The 24,504-nt window shown below is 37.9% G+C and overlaps 1 protein-coding gene across 4 annotated transcripts in view; it reads left to right on the top strand.

Annotated features, from left to right (window-relative positions):
- Fhl5 (four and a half LIM domains 5) overlaps positions 1-12,544 on the top strand; it is a 45,264-nt gene extending 32,720 nt beyond the window's left edge. For all 4 annotated transcript variants that reach the window (XM_048353807.1, XM_048353806.1, XM_048353805.1 and 1 more), the window contains 2 exons: positions 613-799; positions 12,308-12,544. In XM_048353807.1, coding sequence (XP_048209764.1) covers positions 613-799; positions 12,308-12,471 — 351 coding nt within the window. In that variant the 3' untranslated portion in view covers positions 12,472-12,544. The remainder of the gene's footprint in view (positions 1-612; positions 800-12,307) is intronic.
- Positions 12,545-24,504: the final 11,960 nt, after the last annotated feature.

The raw sequence follows: 24,504 nt of genomic DNA, 5'->3' as shown, positions 1-24,504 counted from the left end.
TACTGTATACACAAAATGGACATGTTCAATTGTCACCTCTTGTGTAACCATTTGTACATTAAGAAAATAAAGTAAAAGCAAAAGAGCTGTAAGTCAATATTTGCAAATGACAGTCCTCACAAGTTCCATTCAGGATTTTTCAATTGCTGGATATTCTTGGACCTAGTATAAAGCTTTTAGGATTAGCAGGTTTGTTTTCAGCACCTTTGAAAGTTATTTGTTAATATAAGAACATAACATAAAAAGTTATTTTAGCTCTAAAGTGGACTCTTGAAGACCCAAATGAAAACATCACCAACAACAACAAGTTGAGAGAAATCAAACCCCTAACTTCTTCTTTTCAGCTACCTCACTCCAAAACAGTGCTGAGTCTTTTGTGATCCCTTGACAGAAAAGTATTGGAATAATTGTTCCCAGTGATCTTTAATCCCTGTAACCTTTGGCTTCTCCCACAGATTAAGAACAAAAATTAGAGAAACTTTCAGGAAAAGGGCATCCTAGCATCATCAGGCTATCCTAATCCAAAGCACCAGTTTCAAACACAGAAGTAAAGCATAGAATGCTCTGGACTGCAATGGCAGCCATCCTTACACCGTTCTGATCCTTTGCTAGGTGATAACCACAGGTGGAGTGACATTTCGCGACCAGATATGGCACAAAGAGTGCTTTCTGTGCAGTGGCTGTAGAAAAGAGCTTTGTGAAGAGGAGTTCATGTCCCGAGACGATTACCCATTCTGTTTGGACTGCTACAGCCACCTTTATGCCAAGAAATGTGCAGCATGTACCAAACCCATCACAGGTAAGTTCTTCTGTTTAGGAAAAGTCTACCACAAGACAGCTAAAGGGGTGTAACATGCAATCTAGTGAATTTAGAACATTCAAATAAAAATGTAAATCTTTTTATTATATTTCTTTTGAGGATCAACACAAATGAGTACCCATTTATAAACTTAAATATTACAGGAATCCTTCATGGAAAAGACATCGCAATATGTATATCTATCCTCTGTAAAAAGATAAATCCAATTGGACATCTTTAAAGTCATAGATGAAGGGAGGAGTAAAAAAAAAAAGGAGCTAAAAGGTCAAAGAAAAGCTTAATAAAAAAGCTTGCTGGGTACCTGTGGCTCATGCCTATAATCCTAGCTACTCAGGAGGCTGGGATCAGAGGATCACAGTTCTAAGTCAGTCAAGGCAGGAAAAATCTCCAGTTAACCACCAGAAAACGAGTGGCACTGTGGCTCAAGTGGTAGAGCACTAGCCTTGAGCTGAAGAGCTCAGGGACAGTGCCCAGGGCCAGAGTTCAAGTCTTACAACTGAAGGGAGGAGTGGGGGAGAGGCAGCAGCTTGATTTGAATCCCATTAAGGAATTTCAAAGAAGTGATATTAAAGAATCAGAGTTCTTCTTAGTTCCAAACAAAGAGTAAACAGGCATAAAAGATAAGAGTTTTAAGTGTAGCTTCCAAAAAAATATCTGAAGCTGTAGCAATTAGAGTGGCATAGATCAAGAATTAATTCAACTTCACTTAAGATGCTTCTAACAAATGTGCTACTCTTTTTTTTCCTTTCTATTCACTTGTGATCAACTTTAAGTATAACTAGATGAAAGAAGAAAACAGAATTGTACTGGAAAAAATACATGAGAAATGATTCAAAAAATAATATAAAGGATAAACTGACAAATGTTAGGTTTACAATGTTTTGAAAAATGCATTCAATTTCTTCTAAAATGCTAATCCTACAGTTAAGGAACTGAAACTAGCTCAATATTTGAGAAACCAGAAGCTAATCTTCCAAGGAATTTATCACTATTTCATAACATGACAGAATTATGTATCTATTCTTCAGTGCTAGTATTCTTAGACCATATTTCACTTAGTTTGGATTATGTAACAGAGAATTAAAGATTTTTCCTCCATTTTCAAAGATACACATAACAGATGAGCATTACATTTATCTTCCAATGCAGGAAAAGAGTTTTCATGCAAATCCCAACTTAGACACTTTTGTCCACTTACAAAGAAAAGGACTGAACTACCCAGATAAGGCATTCTTGTGTTTGTCTGTACAGGGACATCATGTTGTATAATTCTCATACTCGTCCATTGGCTATGTCCAGCCAGTAAACAAGTTTTTTTCATCTGCACAAAATTTCCAAAAACAAAAAAAACAATGCTAAAAATCCATCTTTGATGACAAAAGCAAAGGAACAGCTGCCTTAAGATCCTTTGAGTGAACTCACCGTCTTAAAGAGTGGGCTTAGAAAAAATCATATTAAGTGAAGTAAGCCAGACCCAAAGAAACATAGACTCCATGGGTTTCCTCATTTGTAATAATTACTAGTATATGCATAGTATAGTTCTAGAAGAAGATCACAACAGCTCAATAGCTGTATACATATAATCAAAAAGATAGTAAGTTAAATGAATTCAAAGTTATGGAAGCAGGAGGTTTTCCTTATTGGTTGTTGTTTTTAATGTACTGTGTGTAGTTATTTCTTTTATATATATATATATTTTTATTATCAAACTGAATTACAGAGAGGTTACAGTTTCATACATTAGGCATTGGATACATTTCTTGTACTGTTTGTTACTTCATCCCTCATTGCCCCCTCCCCCCTCCCCCTTTCCTTTCCCCCCGCCCTGCCATTAGTTGTTCAGTTCATTTACACCAAACAGTTTTGCAAGTATTGCTTTTGTAGTTGTTTCTCTTTTTTTACCCTGTGTCTCTCGATTTTGGTATTCGCTTCTAATTTCCAAGTTCTAATACCAGTATACCCGGTTTCCAATATACTCAGATAAGATACAGAGAAAGTGTAGGTACAACCACAGGAAGGTGATACAAGAAGATCCTCAATAATAGAGGCTTCGCTACATATGGCACGTTGAAAGAGATACAACTGTGATAGAACAATCATTTCCATAACATGGAGTTCATTTCACTTAACATTATCTTAAGTGTTGGTAAGGGTATAGCTAATGGGCTCCTGTGATCCTCTGTTGTGACTTGCCTAAACCTGTGCTAATTATTCCCTATAAGGGAAACCATAGAGTCCATGTTTTTTTGGGTCTGGCTCACTTCACTTAGTATAAGTTTTTCCAAGTCCTTCCATTTCCTTACAAATGGGGCAATGTCATTCTTTCTGATAGAGGCATAAAATTCCATTGTGTATATGTACCACATTTTCCTGATCCATTCGTCTACGGAGGGGCATATGGGTTGGTTCCAGATTCTAGCTATGACAAATTGTGCTGCGATGAACATTGTTGTGCTGGTGGCTTTAGTGTGATTATGTTTGTGGTCTTTTGGCTAGATACCCAAAAGTGGGACAGCTGGGTCATAGGGGAGTTCTATGTTTAGCCTTCTGAGGAATCTCTATACTGTTTGCCAGAGTGGCTGAACCAGTTTACATTCCCACCAACAATGAATTAGGGTTCCCTTTTGGCCACATCCTCTCCAACATTTGTTATTGTTAGTTTTCTTGATATAGGACATTCTTATTGGGGTGAGATGGAATCTCAAGGTTGTTTTGATTTGCATTTCTTTTATGGCCAGTGATGTAGAGCACTTTTTCATATGTCTCTTGGCCATTCTCATTTCTTCATCAGAGAAGTCTCTTTGTAAGTCTCTAGCCCATTTGATGAGGGGGCTATTGGTTCTTTGCGGTTTTGTTTTGGAGGAAGGTAATTTTTTTAGTTCTGCATATATTTTAGATATGAGGCCTTTGTCCATTGAATGGCCAATAAAGATCTTCTCCCAGTCTGTGGGCTTTCTGTTTATCTTGCAAGCTATGTCCTTTGCCCTGCAGAAGCTCTGCAATTTGATGCAGTCCCATTTGTCCAACTTTTCTTTGATTTGTAGCCTTTCTGGGTCTTTGTTAAGAAAGTTCCGTCCTGTGCCAAGTAGTCCAAGTGTTTCTCCTACTCCTTCGATTCGTGTTTTCATGGTGTCTGTTTTAATTTCTAGGTCTTTGATCCATTTGGAATTGATTTGGGTGCAGAGTGATATATAAGGATCTAGTTTTAGTTTGTTGCATGTGTTGAACCAGCTTTGCCAGCACCATTTGTTAAAGAGGCTATCTTTCTTCCAGACTATTGTTTTAGCTCCTTTATCAAAGATTATGTAGGCATAGTTCTGTAGGTTCATTTCTGGGTCTTCAATTCTGTTCCACTGGTCTTCAGTCCTGTTCTGGTGCCAACATCAAGCTATTTTTATTACTATAGCTTTATAATACAGCTTGAAGTTGGGTATTGTAATTCCTCCAGCACCGTTCTTTCTGCTTAGGATTGTTTTTGCTATTCTAGGTCTTCATTGTTCCATATGAATTTCTGGATTGCTTCCTCTATTTCATTAAAAAATGGTGTTGGGATATTAATGGGTATTACATTGAATTTGTAGATAGCCTTTGGAAATATTGCCATTTTGTTTATATTAATCCTCCCAATCCAGGAACATGGAGATTTTTCCATTTCCTTAGTTCTGCCTTAATTTTATTTTTCATGTTTTTAAAGTTCTCATTGTAGAGGTCTTTCACTTCTTTAGTTAAGGTTATTCTTAGGTACATTATTTTTTTGAGGCTATTGCAAAAGGAGTTGTTTTCCTGATTTCAGCCTCGGTCTTTGGGTCGTTAGCATAGATGAAGGCCGTCGATTTTTGAGGGTTTATTTTATATCCTGCAACTTTGCCAAAGTTTTGGATCAGCTCTAGTAGCTTGGGGGTAGAGTCTATGGGGTTCTTTAAGTATAGGATCATGTAGTCTGCAAAGAGAGAAAGTTTAACTACACATTTTCCTATTTGGATCCTTTTTATATTTTCTTCTTGCCAATTGCTCTGGCTAGGAATTCTAGTACTATATTGAAGAGAAGGGGAGAGAGTGGACATCCCTGTATTGTTCCTGATTTTAAAGGGAATGACTTTAGTTTTTCACCATTTAGAGTTATGCTTGCTGTTGGTTTGTCATAAACTGCCTTGATTATATTCAGGAATGTTCCCTGGAATCCCAGTTTTTCCAGGGCTTTTAGCATAAATGAGTGCTGGATTTTATCAAGCGCTTTCTCCACATCGAGTGATATAACCATGTGGTTCTTTACCTTGCTCTGGTTGATGTGGTGAATTGCATTAATTGACTTGAGTATATTGAACCAACTTTGCATCCCTGGGATTAATCCAGTTTGATCATGGTGTATGGTTTTTTTGATGACCTGTTGACATCTATTGGTCAGAATTTTGTTGAGAATTTTTGCGTCTATGTTCATCAGGGAAATCGGTCTATAGTCCTCTTTCTGTGATGAGTCCCTGCCTGGTTTGGGGATGAGGGTTATACTGGCTTCATAGAATGTTTCTGGTAGTGAACATTCTCTTAAAATTTCCTTGAAGAGTTTGAGAAATATTTGTGTGAGTTCTGTTTTGAAGGCCTTGTAGAATTCTGCTGTGAATCTGTCTGGACCTGGGATTTTCTTGGATGGTTGATCACTTATTGCCATTTCTATTTCAATACTGGATATGGGTCTGCTTTGAAGGTTTTAATATTCATGGTTGAGTTTGAGGATATGAATTTTTTCTAGAAAATCATCCATTTCTTCCAAGTTTGTTAGCATAAAGGTTTGCAAAATAGTCCCTTATTATGGTCTGAATTTTGGTTATTTTTGTGGTGATGTTACCTGATTATCTCTTATCTTCTTTATTTGAGTGTGCTGCCTTCGTTTTTTGGTCAGGTTTGCTAGGGGGTCTGTCTATCTTGTTGATTTTTTTAAAGAACCAACTCTTTGTTTTGTTCTTTCGATGGTTTTTTCGTCTCTAATTGATTTAATTCTGATTTGATTTTAATTATTTGCTTCCATCTATTGACTTGGGGTTTGGCTTGTTGTTCTCTTTCAAGTAAATTAAGGTGCTTCCTTAAATGATTGAGTTGCTGTTTCCCCAGTATGTTGGTGTATGCATTCAGAGATATAAATTTTCCTCTGAGTACTGAATTTGCTGTGTCCCAAAGGAGCTGGTACTTTGTGTCCTCAACTTGGTTGAGTTCCATAAACACTTGAATTTTCATTTTAATTTCTTCAATGACCCACTGATGGTTCAGCAGTGTGTTGTTTACTCTCCATGAACTGTAGGATTTTCTGTGGTGGCTGTTTGAGTTGAGCTCTAATTTTATTCCATTGTGGTCTGAGAGAATGCAGGGAATGGTTTTGATACTTCTGAATTTGTACACATTTTCTTTGTGCCCTAAGGTGTGATCTATTTTGGAGAATGTCCCATGTGACGCTGAGAAGAATGTGTAATCTGTTGTTGCAGGGTGGAATATTCTGTAGATGTCGATTAAGTCTAGTTGGTCTATGCAATCGTTTAGTTCTGTGGTTTCTTTGTTCAGTTTTTGGCATGTTGATCTATCCAGAGGTGATAGTGGAGTGTTAACGTCCCCAACTATCAATGTGTTTGGGTCTATGAGTGTTTTTAGAGTCAGTAGTGTTTGTTTGATGAAGTTGGGTGCTTCTGTATTTGGGGTGTAGATATTTAGGATGGTTATATCTTCCTGTAGGAGAGATCCCTTTACTAGTATGTAGTAACCTTCTTTGTCTCTTCTTACCTTTTTTAATTTGAAGTCGATTTTGTCTGATACTAGGATTGCAACTCCGGCCTGCTTATGGGGGCCATTTGCTTGATAGATTTGATTCCAGCCTTTCACTTTTAGAAGGTGTTTACTTTTGCTGGATAGATGAGTCTCTTGGAGGCAGTAGAAAGATGGATCTTGAGTTTTGATCCAACTTATGAGCCTATGTCGTTTGATTGGAGAATTAAGTCCATTAATGTTGAGAGTTAGGATTGAGAGCTGATCATTTGTTCCTTTCATTATCCCTATCTTGTTAAAGGTTGAGTCTTCCCATTTGTTGATCTGATATTCTGGTTTACTACTTAGGGTTCATTTCTCTGTCTGTATTGGGATCTTGATTATTTTCCCTGTATAGTACATCTTTGAGGATTTTTTTGTAAAGCTGGTTTGGTGGATATATATTTTTTCAGTTTTTCCTTACTGTGGAAGACTTTTATTTGACCTTCGACTATGAATGAGAGTTTAGCTGGGTACACTATTCTTGGTTGGTAGTTATTTTTATTTAGGGTTTGGCATACCTCATTCCAGGCTCTCCTTGCTTTCATGGTTTCTGCTGAGAAGTCTGGAGTAATTTGGATTGATTTTCCTTTATATGTGATTGGTTTTTTCTCCCTAACAGCTTTAAGGATTCCTTCCTTGGACTCTATTGATCCTGTTTTGATCACAATATGTCGTAGGGATGTCCTATTCTGGTCTGGTCGGTTTGGGGTTCTAAATGCTTCTTGTATCTGTATAAGCCTATCCTTTTGGATATTTGGGAAGTTCTCGCTAATATTCTGTTAAATAGGTTGCCTATTCCATTAACTTCCTTCTCCAGGTTTTCCTCAACACCTATTATACTTAAATTGGGCTTTCTGATTGTATCTTGAACCTACTGGAGCGATCTGTTTTGTCGATTGGATTGGTTTTGTATTGCTTTTTTATCTTTCCCCATAGATTCTAGGGAATCTTCAGCTCCTGAGAATCAATTCTCTGCTTCAGTTAGTCGGGACTGTAGGCTAGCTACTTGATTTTGAATCTCTTTTCCTTCTGACTGGTCTTTCCTGATGATTTCTATGTCCTTGCTATAATTATCTCTTAGGTCCTTCTTTACTTCTTTACTTCTGTACTTCTTTAACTTCACTAATTTGGTTTTGAGTGCTGTCTCTCAAATCTTTTAGCTGGGTAGTTGTCTTTTCATTTGACTCTTGAAGTTCATTTATCTTTCTATTTGTAGAGGCCATGAAATTCTCTATTAATTTTTGCTTTGCCTCCTCACGCTCTAGAATAATTGACTGAAGAGATTCAAACTTTTCATTTATCATGTTTATCAGTAAACTTTGTAGAGCATTTCGAGAGTTCTCTTCTATGTCTTTGATTGACTGCTCTGCTTCCTGCTTGTTTTGAGTGGGAGATAAGACTCCATTGTTTGCCATCTTTCTTGTGTTTCTTCTGCCCATTTGGACTGGGAATGCCAATCTACAAGCACCTGTGAGCACCGTTTAAGACACAAAGCAGACCTTACCAAGCACTGTTGTGTAAATCTTAGAAGTTCATAATTATATATGGATACCTTTTATACCTGTGTATAAAATTATATTTAGTGTTCCTAAAGAATACAATTTCAATATAACAACCACTCCTGAGCCCTGTATTCAGTAGTTACTTATTTACTGTTACAACCCTATGAGCAATTCTTGTTCTTATATTAAGTTCTTTTAGGACTGGCTTTCTCTATGAACCCCTTTGATTCACTTGGAATAAGCAGGGATACCCTCTATCCAGTAACCAGGAGTCAATGGAATCTGGAGGTCTTAGAAGTAAGCCAGGAGGGTAAGTTAGAGGTAGTAAAGAGAATAGAGTAAAATGTATGGGGAGGTGATGATTTTGATTTAGTTTCAGTGACGTGGAAATGTGGAGGAGAGTAGAATCATAGAAACAAGGTTAAAATGATAGACAATGGAGAGTTAGCAGTAAAGAGTGGAGGTGTTATTCATAGGAAAGTGATTTTTAAAGAAAGAGAATGCAAAGAGAGAAATAAAGAAAGAATACTGGAAGACAGATGCACCTAACAGAGAAAAATTATTTTAAAAAATTAAAAGGAAAAAAGAAAAAAATCAGAAAAACAATAACAAAAAAAGAACTTGATAGAACCAACCAGTAAAAATGGAAAACAAAAACAAACCAATGACGTTTCAGAAATGAAAATATATCGAAAAAGAAAGCTTAAAAAAATTTTGAGAAAAAATAAAAAAAAAAAGGAGTCTTCCTTGTTTGGGTGGGCTTTCTACAGTCTCTGGTTTCCTTGCTATGGTCTGCAGTTTATTCTGCCGCTTGGCTGGTTTGACTTGCTTTCAGTTCGGAGGGGGTGGATCTTCTCTGATCCCACTTCCCCTATTAGTGAAATCCTGGGGCTCTGTGGTTCCCACAGCTTGCAGGTAAGACTTGGGCGTCCTCTATAGGTGGCAAACGTGAACAGTCTCGGAAGCCATGGCTCCTCCCATCTGCTGTAGGACTGCTGCCTTTAATGCCTGGCTTTGAATAGGCTGTGGACTCAGCAGGGCGGGGCGCCTCTGGTCTGGTTTACCCAGCTGAGAGTTGCTCGCCTGGGGGAGGTTCCTCCCTTCTGGGTGGGGCGGCCTCCTGGGCAGAGCTGGCTATGGAATTCAGCTCCGTTTAGGCTGGGAATTGGGCTTCTAAACGGCACCATTCTCTGTCTCAGGCACTGTTTGATCTCCCGTGTGGCTGCTCTGCTCGGTAAGGTAGCTGCTTGCTGCTTTTGCTTTAAATTGAGGAATTCCGGTGGTCCGGGTAGGCCACCTCTAGCTGAGCCGAGGCCCAGGACAAGCCCCTCCCCCACACCCCACCCTCACCTGTGCAGGGGTGGTACTCCTGGGTGGAGCTGGCTCTCACTGGTTGGTCCCTCTTGCCCTTCTCAAAGATGGCCGCTTTGACCTTGCCTTCCCCAGGAGGGCTTTAGCTTCAGTCTTGTCTGACCCTATGCCAGTGTCAAAGATGGCGCTTTGCTCTGGCGGTGGGGGAGGAGCTGCTCTGTGGGCATGAGTGAGAATGTCTTTCGTGGGAGTACTCACACTTTCTCTGCGATTTCGGCCCGTCCGTGCTCAGCCTGCGATCTGTCTGAACGCCGCCGTCTGGAGGATTTCTCCCCGGTCTCTGTTGAGTGCTTTAGCTGCGGGGAGTGCAGGGTGTTGTGCCGGCGCCAGCACTGGCGTGGCAGCAGGATGCCACCCGGAGCTCAAATCTGTGTTTTCAGACCAGCAAAGTCAATTTTTCCTTCCTGGCCAGAATCCCTGGACTGTTATAACTTACTTTTGCTGTCTTTCTAGGGGTAAAAGTTTCTGTGGGATGGGAAAACTGCGATGTCGGAGGGAGCTCAGCTAGTGCTCTGCTGCTCTTCCGCGGTCTTCCTGGAAGTCTCTTATTTCTTTTTTCTTTCATTTTTTTCCTTTTCTTTGTCCCCTGTTGTCTTTGCATTTGATTTTTGGCACACTGTGTCTTGTATATATGTTTATCTAAATTGGAGAAGAGAAGGTGGACAAAAAAATGTTCAGAAAAAAGACAAAGAGCAAACTAATGTGACAGTGATACAAGACAATATGTTGGAAATTAACTCTACAACTTGGGAGAGAGGGATTGGGGGGAGGGAAAGTGGGAGAAAAATGAGGGGGGATAACAATGTTTGACAAGAAATATAATCATTACCTTACTGCAACCCCTCTGTACATCATCTTGACAGCAAAATTGAATTTTGAAAAATAAAATGTGGGGTGGCTGCCCAACTGAATGTGGTCCACCTTCTCTCTTCCTCAACCCTCTTCTGATACTCAGCTGTGTTACCTCATTGACTAGAAGGACTTGCAATATTGATATCAGGCCTATTGCACTCCAGAGAATGAAGTTCTAACCACTACACTCTACTGCCTTCTGGATATCTGTAAGCTTCCATATCTAAGGGAACAAACTATCATCTCCACTACATTAGGTTAGAAAATGGAACTTCCAGGTTTGCCACAGTAACTGGAACTCTTAATTTCTCTTTAGTGCAATCTGCAATCCCAAATTATTCTAAACATTTCTTGAATTGAGCTAGAAAAAAATAGTGCTCCAATAATTAAATGAGAAAGTGAAATAACAGAGTGGGTCTCACAAGATCTCTAGGAACTCAACCATCTAATCATGGTTTCAGAGCCTATGCAAGTCCTGAGCTTAATGAGTTTCAATTCTGATCCATCACAGACTTATGTGTCTAAGTGACTCTTTTCGATGACAAAATCAACCTTTATTGAGTTCAAACAGAAAAACATTGCTAGGTGCAGAAGCATAAGAGTATTGAGAACAAAATATTATACCTAAAAGTAATCCAAATGTTGTTAGGTGCCTGTTGCTTACAACTATAATCCTAGCAACTCAATAGGCTGAGATCTGGGGATCAAGGTTTAAAGCCAGCTCAAGCAGGAAAGTCTGTGAGTCTCTCATGTCCAATTAGCTACCAAAAATCTAGAAATGAAGCACTGGCTCAAGTGGTAGACACTAGCCTGGAGCACAAAAGCTCAAAGACAGTGCCCAGACCCTGAGTACATGCCCCAGGATCATCACCAAGGAGGAGGAGGAGGAGGAGGAGGAGGAGGAGGAGGAGGAGGAGGAGGAGGACGAGGACGAGGAGGAGGAGGAGGAGGACGAGGAGGAGGAGGAGGAAAAAACTGTACTATCCAAGCCTCTTCCAGCTTCTAGATCTTCTCTTCTCTACAGTTCTTCAAAATCAATTTCTTGACATGTGCCCTGAAATCATATAAGTAGATGGAGATCTGAGTGTCACTGGAAACTCAAATGAGGTCCCAGTTAAAGTGGGAGAAGCTAATGAGGCATTTCATAGAAAGCCATCACTAAATAGGGTGTTGCAAAGGCTGGAGTGGTCAGATTCATAGATCTTCATGAGAACCCTTAGCTCCAGTTGTCTCTGGTTGGGTAATAAGACTATCACTATAGGATAATTCTCTTCTATGTATGGAATTTTCTCTTTTGGATTTCTAGAAATTGTGTTACAAAACATAATATATCCATAGGGCTTACTCTAGGTAAAACTAAGCATGGAAAATTAAAGGAATAGAAGAGAACTAAAAATCATTAAAACACTAAATATCAGTCTTGGAAAAGTACATTTATTCCATTTTGTTTTTATTTTGCAATTAAGAAAACTGGATCACCTGGAATGAAGGAAAATACAACTATATACCTCTGACTTCAAAATCTATTCTGTTTTCCCACTGCACTTAATTGTATTTCCTTACCTATCTGAAACTATTTTAAGGAAACAATTTTTAGAAAAGTAGGTGATATGTTTATCTAGCTTCTCCTCACTTCTGTGAATCACAGAAGAACTTGGATGGCAATCTTTAGCTGTTTTTTTTTTTCTTTTTTCCTTTGTCTTTTCTTTTTTGGTACAGGAGATCAAACCCAGGATGTTGCATTTACTAGGCAACATTTTGCTATTGGATGGCAATCTTGTTCCATTTTATAAAGGAACGTGTGTGTATGTGTGTGTGTATGTAAAATCTCACTTGAACAGAGAGCTTGGAGGGAAAAGGGTTTATTTTGTAGTTTTTTGCTTCTACATAGTCTTTCTCACTCCTAGAAGAGTACCTGACAGAAATTTATGGCATTCTTGAAAGAATGATGATTCTGTGTCTCCAATCATAGGTCTCAGAGGTGCCAAGTTCATCTGCTTTCAAGACCGCCAGTGGCATAGTGAATGCTTCAACTGTGGAAAGTGCTCCGTCTCCTTGGTGGGTGAAGGCTTCCTGACCCAGGACACCGAAATCTTGTGCCGCAAGTGTGGCTCTGGGGTGGACAATGACAACTAAAAGGAGAGAGGATGCAGTCTTTCCCCACCCAAAATCCACTTTGCCATTGTTCTCACTAAATCCAGAACTTGGTCTCAGTCAATTCATTGACTTTCTGTTTTACTGATGCTTTTAAGAGTGCTAATGTAGGATGGTAGCAGAAAAGGTTTTATACATGTTCCTACTGAGCTGAATGATGAGTGCACAAAACCACATGCCAACACAAATGAATAGATGCTAAAATTGCAACCTTGCAAAATGCTGCACTCTGCTGTTAGAAAACAATCTCTTCATATCTGAGTGAATGACCCATACCGAGGACTTGTTCATATTAATTAATGAATAATGAATACTGAAATAATGAATAATGGCAAGTTTCAAAACTTCAGAGTAAAAGGAAAGGACAACATGGAGAGGTTTACCTGAAATGAATGCTTGCATTTCTAGACTAATGAGTTATATATAATGTCATGGGTTGCTTATGAATGGTAGAATAAGATTCATAAGAGATTGTGATTCATGATCAGCACCTACAAGAATTGATTGTATCATTTAAAAATCATTACCCAATCATTATTTTATTGCTTGAATGTGTTGACTTTAGAGTTACAATTGGCCCTCTTACAGGCTTCCTCCAGGGCTGGCTTCCTGTGTTTTCACAGTGGAATCTAGTACTACACGGTGGGTAATGTAAGCCTCATCCTTCACGTATGCACAAAAGGGATCATTTGTACCTAAGGATATCTCAGCCATGAGTTTCAGCACATTTTGTATTAATTCTATGTTCAAAGCCCTCAGTGATTTTTTTTTTCTAAATGCTTATAGACTCTGTGAAATAAAAGTCTATTCTTTTAAGTGAAGCTAGCCAGGATAATCAGTACCCCTAAAGGCAAACCTTTAAAGTAAATAGATCATTAAACTATCACTCGTGAAAATGAATTGTAGGGAAGGAATTGAATGTTAGGACACAACTTTCATCCAGACATCTAAGGACATAATGGAAACATAATTAGCTCCAAGCCTCATGAATTTTGCCTTCTGAAATTACATAGATGATTAACGGGCAGACATAAAAGTGGGCTTTAAAGACACCCAGTAAAAATAAGAATTGAAATGAATAATTCACTGTTGATCAACCAGAACCTGTAAAGCATGACAGAGTAACATGGGCTGTACATGAGCACCAAGCCCCGCGTATTTCCACCAACACCTCTACCTACCTTAATTCAAGGCAGGAGTTTCATTTCTAAACAGCATCTCTACAAATGAGTGTTTATTAGGCCCCAAAAGAAAGTCAGTCTTTGTGAAACGAGGTTTTAGTAATATGTTAATCTCCAAATCAGACATCCAAACTCATCGTGGCCATACCAACTTCCCCATGTAATAATTTTCACTTTGGTACAAAGGGAAAGCATCTATTTCTGACTTCTTGATAAACTGTTATCACCTTTGGGGTTAACAGCTCTCAGGTATGGTAAGAGTTCAGAAGACACCCACCTAGATATATCTGCTTTCGGATGACTGAAGAAACATTAAAGGTCCTCAGTGAATTATAATTATAAGCTGTGGCTGATTACAGTAATTGAAACAACAACCCCGGAGATTCAATTAAAATTATTATCAGAAGTCTTTTGGAAGAAATTACAAATTCAAAGATATTCGGTGAGTTAACCATTTAGAGATACTCAAAGTACATGTTCCCTAGACTATGAATGCTATAATTGTATTTTCAGATTAATAATGGCAGAGTGCTTTCTCATATTCACAATATAAAATGCAGTCCGTATCAATATTTTCTTGTAACTTTTATGAAATTGCACACATACCACTATGCATGCCAGCCATACTATGATCTAGAAATAAAACATTGCATCTGTAGAAAGCTAAACCATTCCAAAGCTGGGTGGATATATAATGCATAACATTTTATTTGCTAATCAATAAACATATTTTGCATAAAGTTTTTTTTTTTAGCTAATCCATTTGCTGTAGACTTTTTCTGTTTAGGGGTTAGGGGTAAAGTGAGAATATTATCAGGTTTGCATTTAATCTTTACATTTAAAATTCACAGAATTGCTTCCTAGATACAGATTTAACTATCATTTGTGAGTGTAGTTTAGTACATCTTCATATATTTCTATATTCAGAAGGTGACTTAGTTGTTAAGCATGTATTTAAACAAATGTTATAACATAACTAGAACTGTAAGTAGAATCACTAGAAAATTCCACTCTGGAAAATTCTAGATATAGAGATCATACTCCTACAACTTAGAGAAGATGTCACTATAAAACCAACACAACTAAGAAGGGGGAGCATGTTAGACTGGAAAACACACAGACATCACTGATTTGTGTAGTAAAGAGAAAGACTATCTTAACTAACCTATCCCTATGGAGTTGGCTTCCTATGGAAACAGTGGGGCTCCCTCTGATTCAAGGTGACTTTTGCATAAATATGGAAGTAGTTCGAAGAAAATACTGTTTGGTAAAAACAACTAGGTGGCTTGGAAGAGGCAGAAACTGAGCCAAAGAGCAAGAAAAGAGTTCTGAGAGAGAAGGGGTCAGAGGAGCAGAAAATACTAACTCTTAGGATAAAAGGGGTGTGTGTGTGTGTGTGTCTGTGTGTGTGTGTGTGTGAAAAAATATTACAAATATATTTGGGGAAACTTGCTAATGTCTTTGTATGGAATGGAACCTGTGTGGGCAGGCATAGACAGGGCTCCAAGGCTCAGGCTTCCTACTACAGTAATAAACATGTTTCACTAATAGCTACAAGCAAAAGATTATACAGGCATAGAACTGTGCTTATAGACATAGGTGAGTACACAAACGACAACTCAAAATATTTTGTGTTGTCATATTGAGCATTAAAGAATATAAATATAAAAATGAAAAGGAATTTCTACTTCAATGTAAATGGGTAGGATAATCAAGGGTTCAATTGGTTATTTAGCCAAATTAGAAATGTGTTATGCTGAAATAAACTAGCACCATTTGTCGAGTGAAATATGATCATAGGATGAAGACAAAAGGAAATATTACATTGTACATTGCAGTGAGGAACGGGCCATCATTGTGAAAGATCTGTGACTAATTACAAATGACTGCTTAAAAATGATTGCAAAAGTTAATGTCAAAATAAAAAATCAGTCTAAAACCATTTTAGATATTAGTAATTACATTTTGTAATTTAAAGAAATAAAGTAGTTTTAATCTACTTGACACAGTGATAACACTTTTCATTTTAAATAAAAATGATTTTTACAGTATAATTTGGATATGTATAATTGAACACATAAATTATTCTCTAATACACATATAGATAGATGTTTGTGGCTGAAATAATATTGACTTCATGCTTGCTTTACAAATAGTGAGTTTCAGAAGTTTCTTATACTAAATAAAGTGTTCATTTCACATACTATATTTTCTAAAATTATTTTCAAAATTTATATTATGTCAACTGTTGCAAACACAGTAGATATGAAATATTATCTATAATGTTTCTACTTGGGTCACATGTGTATGGCTTTCTGTTACATAATGACTTGTGTCTTCTTGTTCCAAACACTTTTATAATAACTAAAACATATATTTGAGTATTATATGAAAGCATTAATTGAAAAATAAGCACAACACTTCTAGATAAGAAGAAACATGTTTTCATCTTTCTTTTACTGGTTAAATTTAGAAATATCCTAAAGTAATTATGTTGCCTATATTATTACATGGGTTACTCTGATAATATTCTATAGAATACCTGTACATTTCAACTGAATATTTCCACATCCCTAATTTATTTCTTGTGGAGAAAAAAAAATCCTTGAAAGCTAGGTGCCAGTGGTTCATGCCTGTAATCATACCTACTCAGGAGACTGAGATCTGAGGATTTGGGTTCAAAACAGCCAAGGCAAAAAAGTCTATAAGATTTTTATCTCCAAAAAACCACCAAAAAGCCAGAAATGTAGCGGTGACACCATCTTTGAGTACAAAAGCTTAAGGGACAGAATTCAGGCTCTTATTTCAAGCCCTAGTACTAGGGTGAGTGTGTATGTATGTGTGTACGTGTACACACACATCCTTGATAACTTTAAGTTCTTTATTCTAACTGAAGCAAATTTTGTGTCTGCTATACAAACTTTCATGAAACATCTCCCACTACCACAAGCATCAGGTAGTTTCTCTCCAAAATTTTATATATTCAATATCTACATTTGTTTAATGTCCTCATATCTGGATATCCTGGATTTGTTTAATGCAAGGACTAAAAAATATTTGGAAAACCATCTGCCATTTCCTGTTTATTATGTTAATTGATGATTTTGAAATTCTTACACGTATTGAAAATATGAACCTTTTGTCGTGGAGTAGTTTTTATCAATTAAATAGGAATGATTGCTCGTGGGACATTACCGTTTTCTCAAACCTAGTAAAAAGGTTTACTATCCTACCAGAAACATTCTGAGAGTCACAATAAAGAAATGTCTCAGCTGGGCAGAATAGTGATCTTCTATAGACACATCTATTTGAAGAGACTAGGTCAGGAGTATTCTGAAAAACCATTTGAGCCCAAGAATTCAAGGCTAGCCTGGACAACTTAGTGAAAACCCATTTCAAAAATTTTCTGTATGCCATGTGAAACTGTAGCAGCTTTTGTTGATGATTCTCTTGTATCTCCTTCCTGTAATTGTACCTGTGCTACCACTATATCTCATCTGAGTACCCTGGATACTGTATATACTGGTATTAGAACTAGGGAAGTGGAAGGGAAGATCAAAATCAATTCACGGGGGGGTGGGGGGGGAAGAAGGAAAGGGGGAGGGGGAGGGGGGAATAAGGGAAGAGGTAACAAACAGTACAAGAAATGTACCCATGGCCTAACATATGTAACTGTAACCCTTCTGTACATCACTTTGACAATAAATAATTATTAATTTTAAAAAAGATAAAAAGGCAAACCTTTCCAAAAGCAATACTTACAAAACTATTTGGTGTAAACCAACTGTACAACTCATTTGGGGAGAGGGAAAGGGAAAGGGGAGGGAGGGGGAAATAAGGGAGGAGGTAACAAGTTGAACAAGAAATGTACTCTCTGCCTTACATATGAAACTGTAACCCCTCTGTACTTCACTTTGACAATAAAGAAAAAAAATTTTAAGTAACATTTAGAAACATTCTTTTTCCATGGAGAGATCAAAGAGACCTAGCCAGACTTGGGAAAGTATGTCACAAGGATAAATGCAACTTTGTAACTTCTCAGAAGTTATATATCTACATAAAAATGCCAAGAGATAAAATATCAATCTTCATTTAAATCATTCAAGAGAACTAAACAACAAATTCCTCTATTCACAAATGAATGTGGCTTCTTAGATGGTTCCAAAGATGTATCTAAAAAAATTAGAAAATTTATCAGAAGTACAGCCACTCAATTTTCTTAGCCGAATAGATATCTTGTTGACAATGGAGATGGAAGAATTTCTAAAATTGGACATCAGGAGAAAGTAAACAAATCAGGCAGAAAATTTGTGTCTATGAAATAACAGGGATTGTGTGTATTTGTGGTGACTTGGATGCGATACATCTGTGGTTAAGAATGGCTCGCTCTGATAGAATTATGATCTGTGTCACAGTGGAGCAGAGAGTATTTTGGCCAAATACTTTCCCACGAATGGTAATGAAGTTATGGAGCAGATGTCCATAGAGGGTTCTCTGAGTGAGGGACACTAATGAGCTCAACAGACATTCTTTCAATGACTCAGTGACATTAAATACTATTCCTACCTCACAAAAAGAGAAGCAAGTGTGATATTTATGAGTGTTCACACACTGAATTCTGAATGCTGATTTGTTCTTTATAAATTTTTTCATTATTGTCAAAGTGCTGTGCAGAGGGGTTACAGTTTCATACATAGGTTAGTGCATACATTTCTTATCCAACTTGTTACCACCTCCTTCATCCCCCCCAACCTCTCCCCCACTTCCCTCCCACCATGAGTTGTGCAGTTGGTTCACACCATATAGTTTTATAAGTACTGCTGTTACATTGGCTTGTCTTTTTATCTTTTGTCTCCCAATTTTGATATCCCCTTTCCCTTCCCTAGTTCTAATACACGTATATACAATATCCAGGGTACCAAAACCAGTTTCAGTGACATCAGGGGTAAAACCACAGGAAAGAAGGGCAAAAGAAAACAGGCATAATTTCACATGGTATGTTGAAAATAACACCAACAATGATAAACCACTGTTTCCATAACTTGGAGTTCATTTAACGTAGTATTATCTTAGGAGATGTTAGGCTACCTCTCTTGAATTGTCTTTGCAGCATCATTAATGGAGAGATATTTTCTCCTGACAGCTCCAACTCAAGCTCTCAAACAGAATAAATGGAGTACAGAGCTAGGATTCATGGGGAAGCAAATGGGGATTGGTGATTTTAATGAGTAGCATTTAACCTGTAAAGAAGAAGAAATGAATTTTGCTTTGTTTTGATGCATGTACTGGGGCTTGTATTCAAGACCTTGGTGCCTCTCTCTCCCAGCTAATGCTCTACCACTTGAGCCACAGCTCAAGTTATGACTTTTTGGTGGTTATTTGGAGATAAGTCACAGACTTTCCTGCCTGCCCAGGCTGGCTGGGAACTTCAATTTTCAGATATTAGCCTCTTCAGTATCTAGGATTACAGGCATGAGCCACCAGCACCTAGCAGAAATAGAATTTTTAAATATTGCTTTCCATATGTTAACATATTTTAAAACTACAGGAAAAATAGATTCTTAAAATATGAAAACATTGACAAAATAGGGAGTTGAAAACAACTATCTCACTTCATGGAAACTATGCTTTTGAATGCCACCAAAGTATATGGAGTTACCAAAGTTAGTATTTTTTTATTACTCAATTTCCTCTACAGCTTTGAGTTGTTTGCTGTTGTTGACCTCCCTTTGCTTCTTCATATTCTTTTCCATTGAAATCCTTGATTTCAAAGTCATGGTCTCTGTCTGTATTACTGGTTCATTGTCCATCCTTAAAAATATGGTATATTTTCTATACACATAGGTGAACAAAGAATTTTCAGCAGGCTGATATATGTGTACAATGCATCTTGATCATTTTTACCCCTGCTATCCAAACCATACCCATCCTCTTAAATTTCCTAGTTCCATTTTCACTTAAGTTCATCTGATTTCTTTCTTTCATGTGTGTGTGCATGTATGCGTGTGTGCATGCGCATACGTGTACACACACGTGCATGCGTGAGCATGTGTGCGCGCGCACACACACACACACACACACAGACAGATCCTGGGCACTGACTCTGATAAGACTCCCCCAGGCTTTCCTACCCAGGCTGGCTTCTAACTGCAATAGTCAAATATCAGCCTCCGGAGTAGCTAGTACTATTTATAGGCATTAGCCACCAGTGTCCAGCTATTTATCAATTTCTCAAAAACAAATATAACTCAGTATCCTCAAGCATCCTCTTCTGTATTTTTTGCTAGTGAACTCATCTAACTTTATGATCTCAACTTCCTTCTCTTTTGACTCTAAAATCTAAATCTCTATTTCCTAGAATTATCTCCTGAGTTCTGATCCCAATTTTCTTGCTGTCTTTTGGCTGAACTCTTATGTCCTGAAGGACATAAGACAGCTAACCTTGTTATTCTTCTTGTAAGAATAGCTTTATTTTTCCTGTAAGTTCCATACATTGCTCTATGTTTTTCATCTTAGTTAATGGTATTGAAATAGAGCTTTCAGAATCCAAATATTGATCACCTGAAAATTAGTAGAGGAATGCAAATTAAAAGCACCATGAGGCTGGGGATATAGCCTAGTGGCAAGAGTGCCTGCCTCGGATACATGAGGCCCTAGGTTCGATTCCCCAGCACCACATATACAGAAAACGCGGCGCTGTGGCTCAAGTGGCAGAGTGCTAGCTTTGAGCGGGAAGAAGCCAGGGACAGTGCTCAGGCCCTGAGTCCAAGGCCCAGGACTGGCCAAAAAAAAAAAAGCACCATGAGTTAGCATTTCACATAGACTAGAATGCCTTTTTCTAAATTCTGGTAGGAAGTAGGGAATTCTGTGGAAGAGCAGAGAAACAGGAAGCTTCATATATTGCCGGCAGAAATGCCAAGTTGTACAGCCACTTTGGAAAACAATTTGGTGATTTCTCAAATAAGTATAAAATTACTTTAAAACATAGCAAAAAACTTTGCTCCTATATATCTGTATAGGAGAAATTGCATGTTCATATAATTATTTATAGCCAAACACCAAAACAAATGAGCTGTTGGATTAATGAATTGGTAATTGATGAATAAAAATCAAAATGGGGCTAGCCATAATAAAATACAGCCCTAGAAAGCAATCCTAATATAACCCTATAAATAACATGAAGGAACATTGAAAATACGATGCTAACTGATATAAATCATATACAAAGGTTGTGCATTTTAGGATTTCCATGTATTTTAAATGTCCAGAAAGAGCAAATGTATAGAAACAAAGATTAATGGTTTCCTGAGCTTGGTGTTGGGAATAACGATGAAGAAAATGAACATATCCTAACACTCATTAATGGCAATGGTTGCTCCACTCAGTAAAATTACTATCATTATATGCTTGTTGTGAGTGCATTCTATATAATCTGTATCTCAATAAAGCTATTATATTTATCTACTTTGATATCTGTCCCTGATCATGTATGTCTAAGCCCTATATGTAAATCAATAACTTTTCCAATTTTCCCTTGCATTTTGTTTGTTTCTCCACAATAACATTTTCTGTGTTCCTACCCATAGTGGTCCCCTGCCTAAGATGACCCTCCTGCCTGCCTGTCAAATTTTTAATCAATCTCTAAAACCCAGCTCAAAGTTACCTCTTCTGCGAAATCTTTGCAATTATCCCTTAGCAAAATTTAATAATTTTCCCTCAAGTTGAAGAAAACTATTCTTTCATCATTATGTGACAAGCTTAAACAACTTGGTTTATATTACATTAAGAAGGAGAGGCAATCTAGTTAAAAGTACAAGAAAAACTGGGTTTCAATCTCAGCTCTTCTGCTTGCTGCTTGTATGCTACCTAGCAGAGGTATTAAATAGTCTTAGCCTTGGTGCTCCAATAATTTTAGGGAACTATAATATAAACAACCTCTGTGCATATGGAAGGAAATATACACACACCTCTTCACAGCTTATGATAAAATTATTGAAAATTTCTTTCACTTTCCTTCTTAACCCACTTCCACTCCTTGATCATATATTTGTTCACTTTTTATAAACCCAGTGCTCAGTGAGATGTCTGACACTTGGTTGACACCCAATAGAAATCAAATTAACTTCTAGGTGTGAAAGTACTACTGCTGTAATAATAGTCTCCCTGAGCTGCTTGTTAATCTTCATTAAACATGCAAATCTCTTTTCCCATTCACCTCAGCCACAGTATGTGAGTCACCTGTTCACATGAGAGGCAGCGAGATTACAGATTAATGCCTGCAGTTTCAGGTATCTACTTTGAACTCTTATTTTGGTGCCACTGTTTCCACTGTCCTTATTAATCTGTTCTCTCTCTCTCTCTCTCTCTCTCTCTCTCTCTTTCTCTCTCTCTCTCTCTTTCTCTCTCTCTCTCTATTTCTGAATGGAACCCAGGACATTGCATTTGTTAAGCAAGTGCTTTGCCACTGAGCTACATCTCAGCCCTTATCCCATTTCCTTTCTCAACCAGCATTTAACATGATGCCTTTGAAAACTCATTTCAGCTGCTCTGGAGAATCACTCCCTTGAAGATTTTTCTGAAGCCTGCTACATAGATTTTTGTACACAAGCAGCTGCTATATTGAGCCAGATAATCCTAAATATGTCAGTCAATTTCAGAATCATCTGTCCAAGTTTTGTATCAGATGATTACAGAGGAGTAGAAATGCAATTATGTTGACTTTGTTTAAACTGCAAGATGCATTCCGCAATGTCTCTCTCTCTCAAAAAATAATAGACTGTGTCTTTAACCTACTGCTGGATATGTGTAGTTTGAGTCTTCTTAAATTCTCTTATCATTCTGGAGCAGCAAAATTCCAGGGCTGCCTCAATTATTGCAGGCTACAAAGCTCTCATTCTTCCTAGTCAAACTCCCTACTTGCTTTCCCTTTTCATTTCTCCAGTCTCAGAGCTCTTTCCTTTATGTGCATCTGTTCCCTGTGGACAAAATTGCTGACTATTCCCATAATTATGTTACATGGAATTCCAGAAAGTAAACATCTAGTTACATTTAGTTTAGTCCATATTCTTTTCCTTGCCTGCTTGCTTACCTACCTACCTATGGTGTGCTGGCCCTCAGCATTGCCCCTAGCATTTTTTTTTAGCTCAAGGCTAGCACTCTAGCACCTGAGCCATAGCTCCACTTCCAGAGTTTGGGTGGTTAACTGCAGATAAGAGTCTCATAGACCTTCCTAGTAGGCTTCGAACCACGATCCTCCTGAGTAGCTAGGATTACTGGCATGAGCCACCACAGCCCAGTAGTCCATATCAATCAGCGTCTGCTGCCTGATACCTCTATATTACCTCCAACATGTATCCTGTATGGAAGTGGAATACAAGTCAAGAGCTGGCAGATAGATGTTCACAGGCATAGCTTTAGACTGCAGGAAATACAGCACTCTGCGTATTGAAACTTTTTGAAAAGAAACTTTTTTTCAAATATTTGTACAAAGAGGTTTCAATTCAATGTAAGTAGAATACATCATTATCAATATCAACCCCTTTCACTATTCTACCTCATGTCAACCTTAATACTCCCACAAGTTGCCTGGTTTAATTTTCACATATGTACAAGGAATATTATGACTGCATTTGACCACTCTTACTCTCTCCCTATTTGTGTATCTCTCTTCCTTTGATCTCACCATCCCCTTGACAAGTTCTAGCTTCAGAAAGTTCCAGCATCCCGGTACTCATTTTGCTTAACGGTAAATTTGTCGTTTGAAGGAGTTACACCATTAGAATTCTCCCCTTCATGCTTTAGTAATTCTCACCCTTAGTTTTTTCACAAAATCTTTTATTCCTCACAAATATATTTCTAGATGCCAAAAATGAAGCCCTTGCCAGTTAATAAGGAGGGGAAAGCCTAAGGTACTTTTGTGGGGTACATTTGCCTCACATCTGCAACTCAAGCTACTCAGGAGGCTGAGATCTGAGAAGGTTCAAAGCCAACCTGGGTAGATAAATCCAAGAGACTCATATCTCCAACAAATCAGCAAAATGCTGGAAGTAGATAGATGACTTAAGTTGTGATCCTAATTGAATCATGTTGAAAATGCTCAGCTAATTATCTTTTTAGTGAGTAATTGACACTGTAAGATGAGATCAGCCTTCTCTCCAAACACATCAAATGGAAATGCAGGCATGTGGATACAGGTAGCTTTGATTGGTGTTCTTTTTTCATCCATTAAGAACCACCAGGGTTGAGCCTTCCCCATATTCCCAGTAATGTGGAATGAGCTAAAGAAAAGAGCGTGGGGAGGGCTAAAGTCAGTAGATTCAAATTGGCCTCCGGATTCTCTGCCACTGGTGATGCGAGTACACTGAGCAGCACTCAGCTTAACTTCTCCATTTCCTTTTCCTTCAGGACAACTTCCCACTGGTCCTGAGTCCTGTTCCAATGCTGGATGTCTCAGCACTGTTACCTCCTGCTTGTCCCCATAGGTCAACCTTAATTACTTCTCAGCTATTGAAATATGTTTCCTTCTGTGTCTCCATGGCTTCCCTCTTTTCTCTATCCTATATACTTCTGCCAGATATTTCCTAATTGACTTCAGACCATGGATCTTATCTCCATGAGCAGCCCTTATCGGCTCGAACTCAGGTCACTTCTAGAGTCTGGCTCCACATCCTCCCTTCAGTCTTCTTTCTCAGAACTTCCTATTAGAACATATATCCAGGTTACTACATACTAGTAAAAGGATCTCTCCAACAGGAAGAAATAACCATTCTAAATATCTACACACCAAATGCAGGAGCACCCAACTTCATCAAACAAACACTACTGGCTCTAAAAA

This window comes from Perognathus longimembris, chromosome 9, assembly GCF_023159225.1.
Source record: "Perognathus longimembris pacificus isolate PPM17 chromosome 9, ASM2315922v1, whole genome shotgun sequence".
Lineage (NCBI taxonomy): Eukaryota > Metazoa > Chordata > Mammalia > Rodentia > Heteromyidae > Perognathus > Perognathus longimembris.
This window is presented reverse-complemented; position numbering and strand designations above follow the sequence as displayed.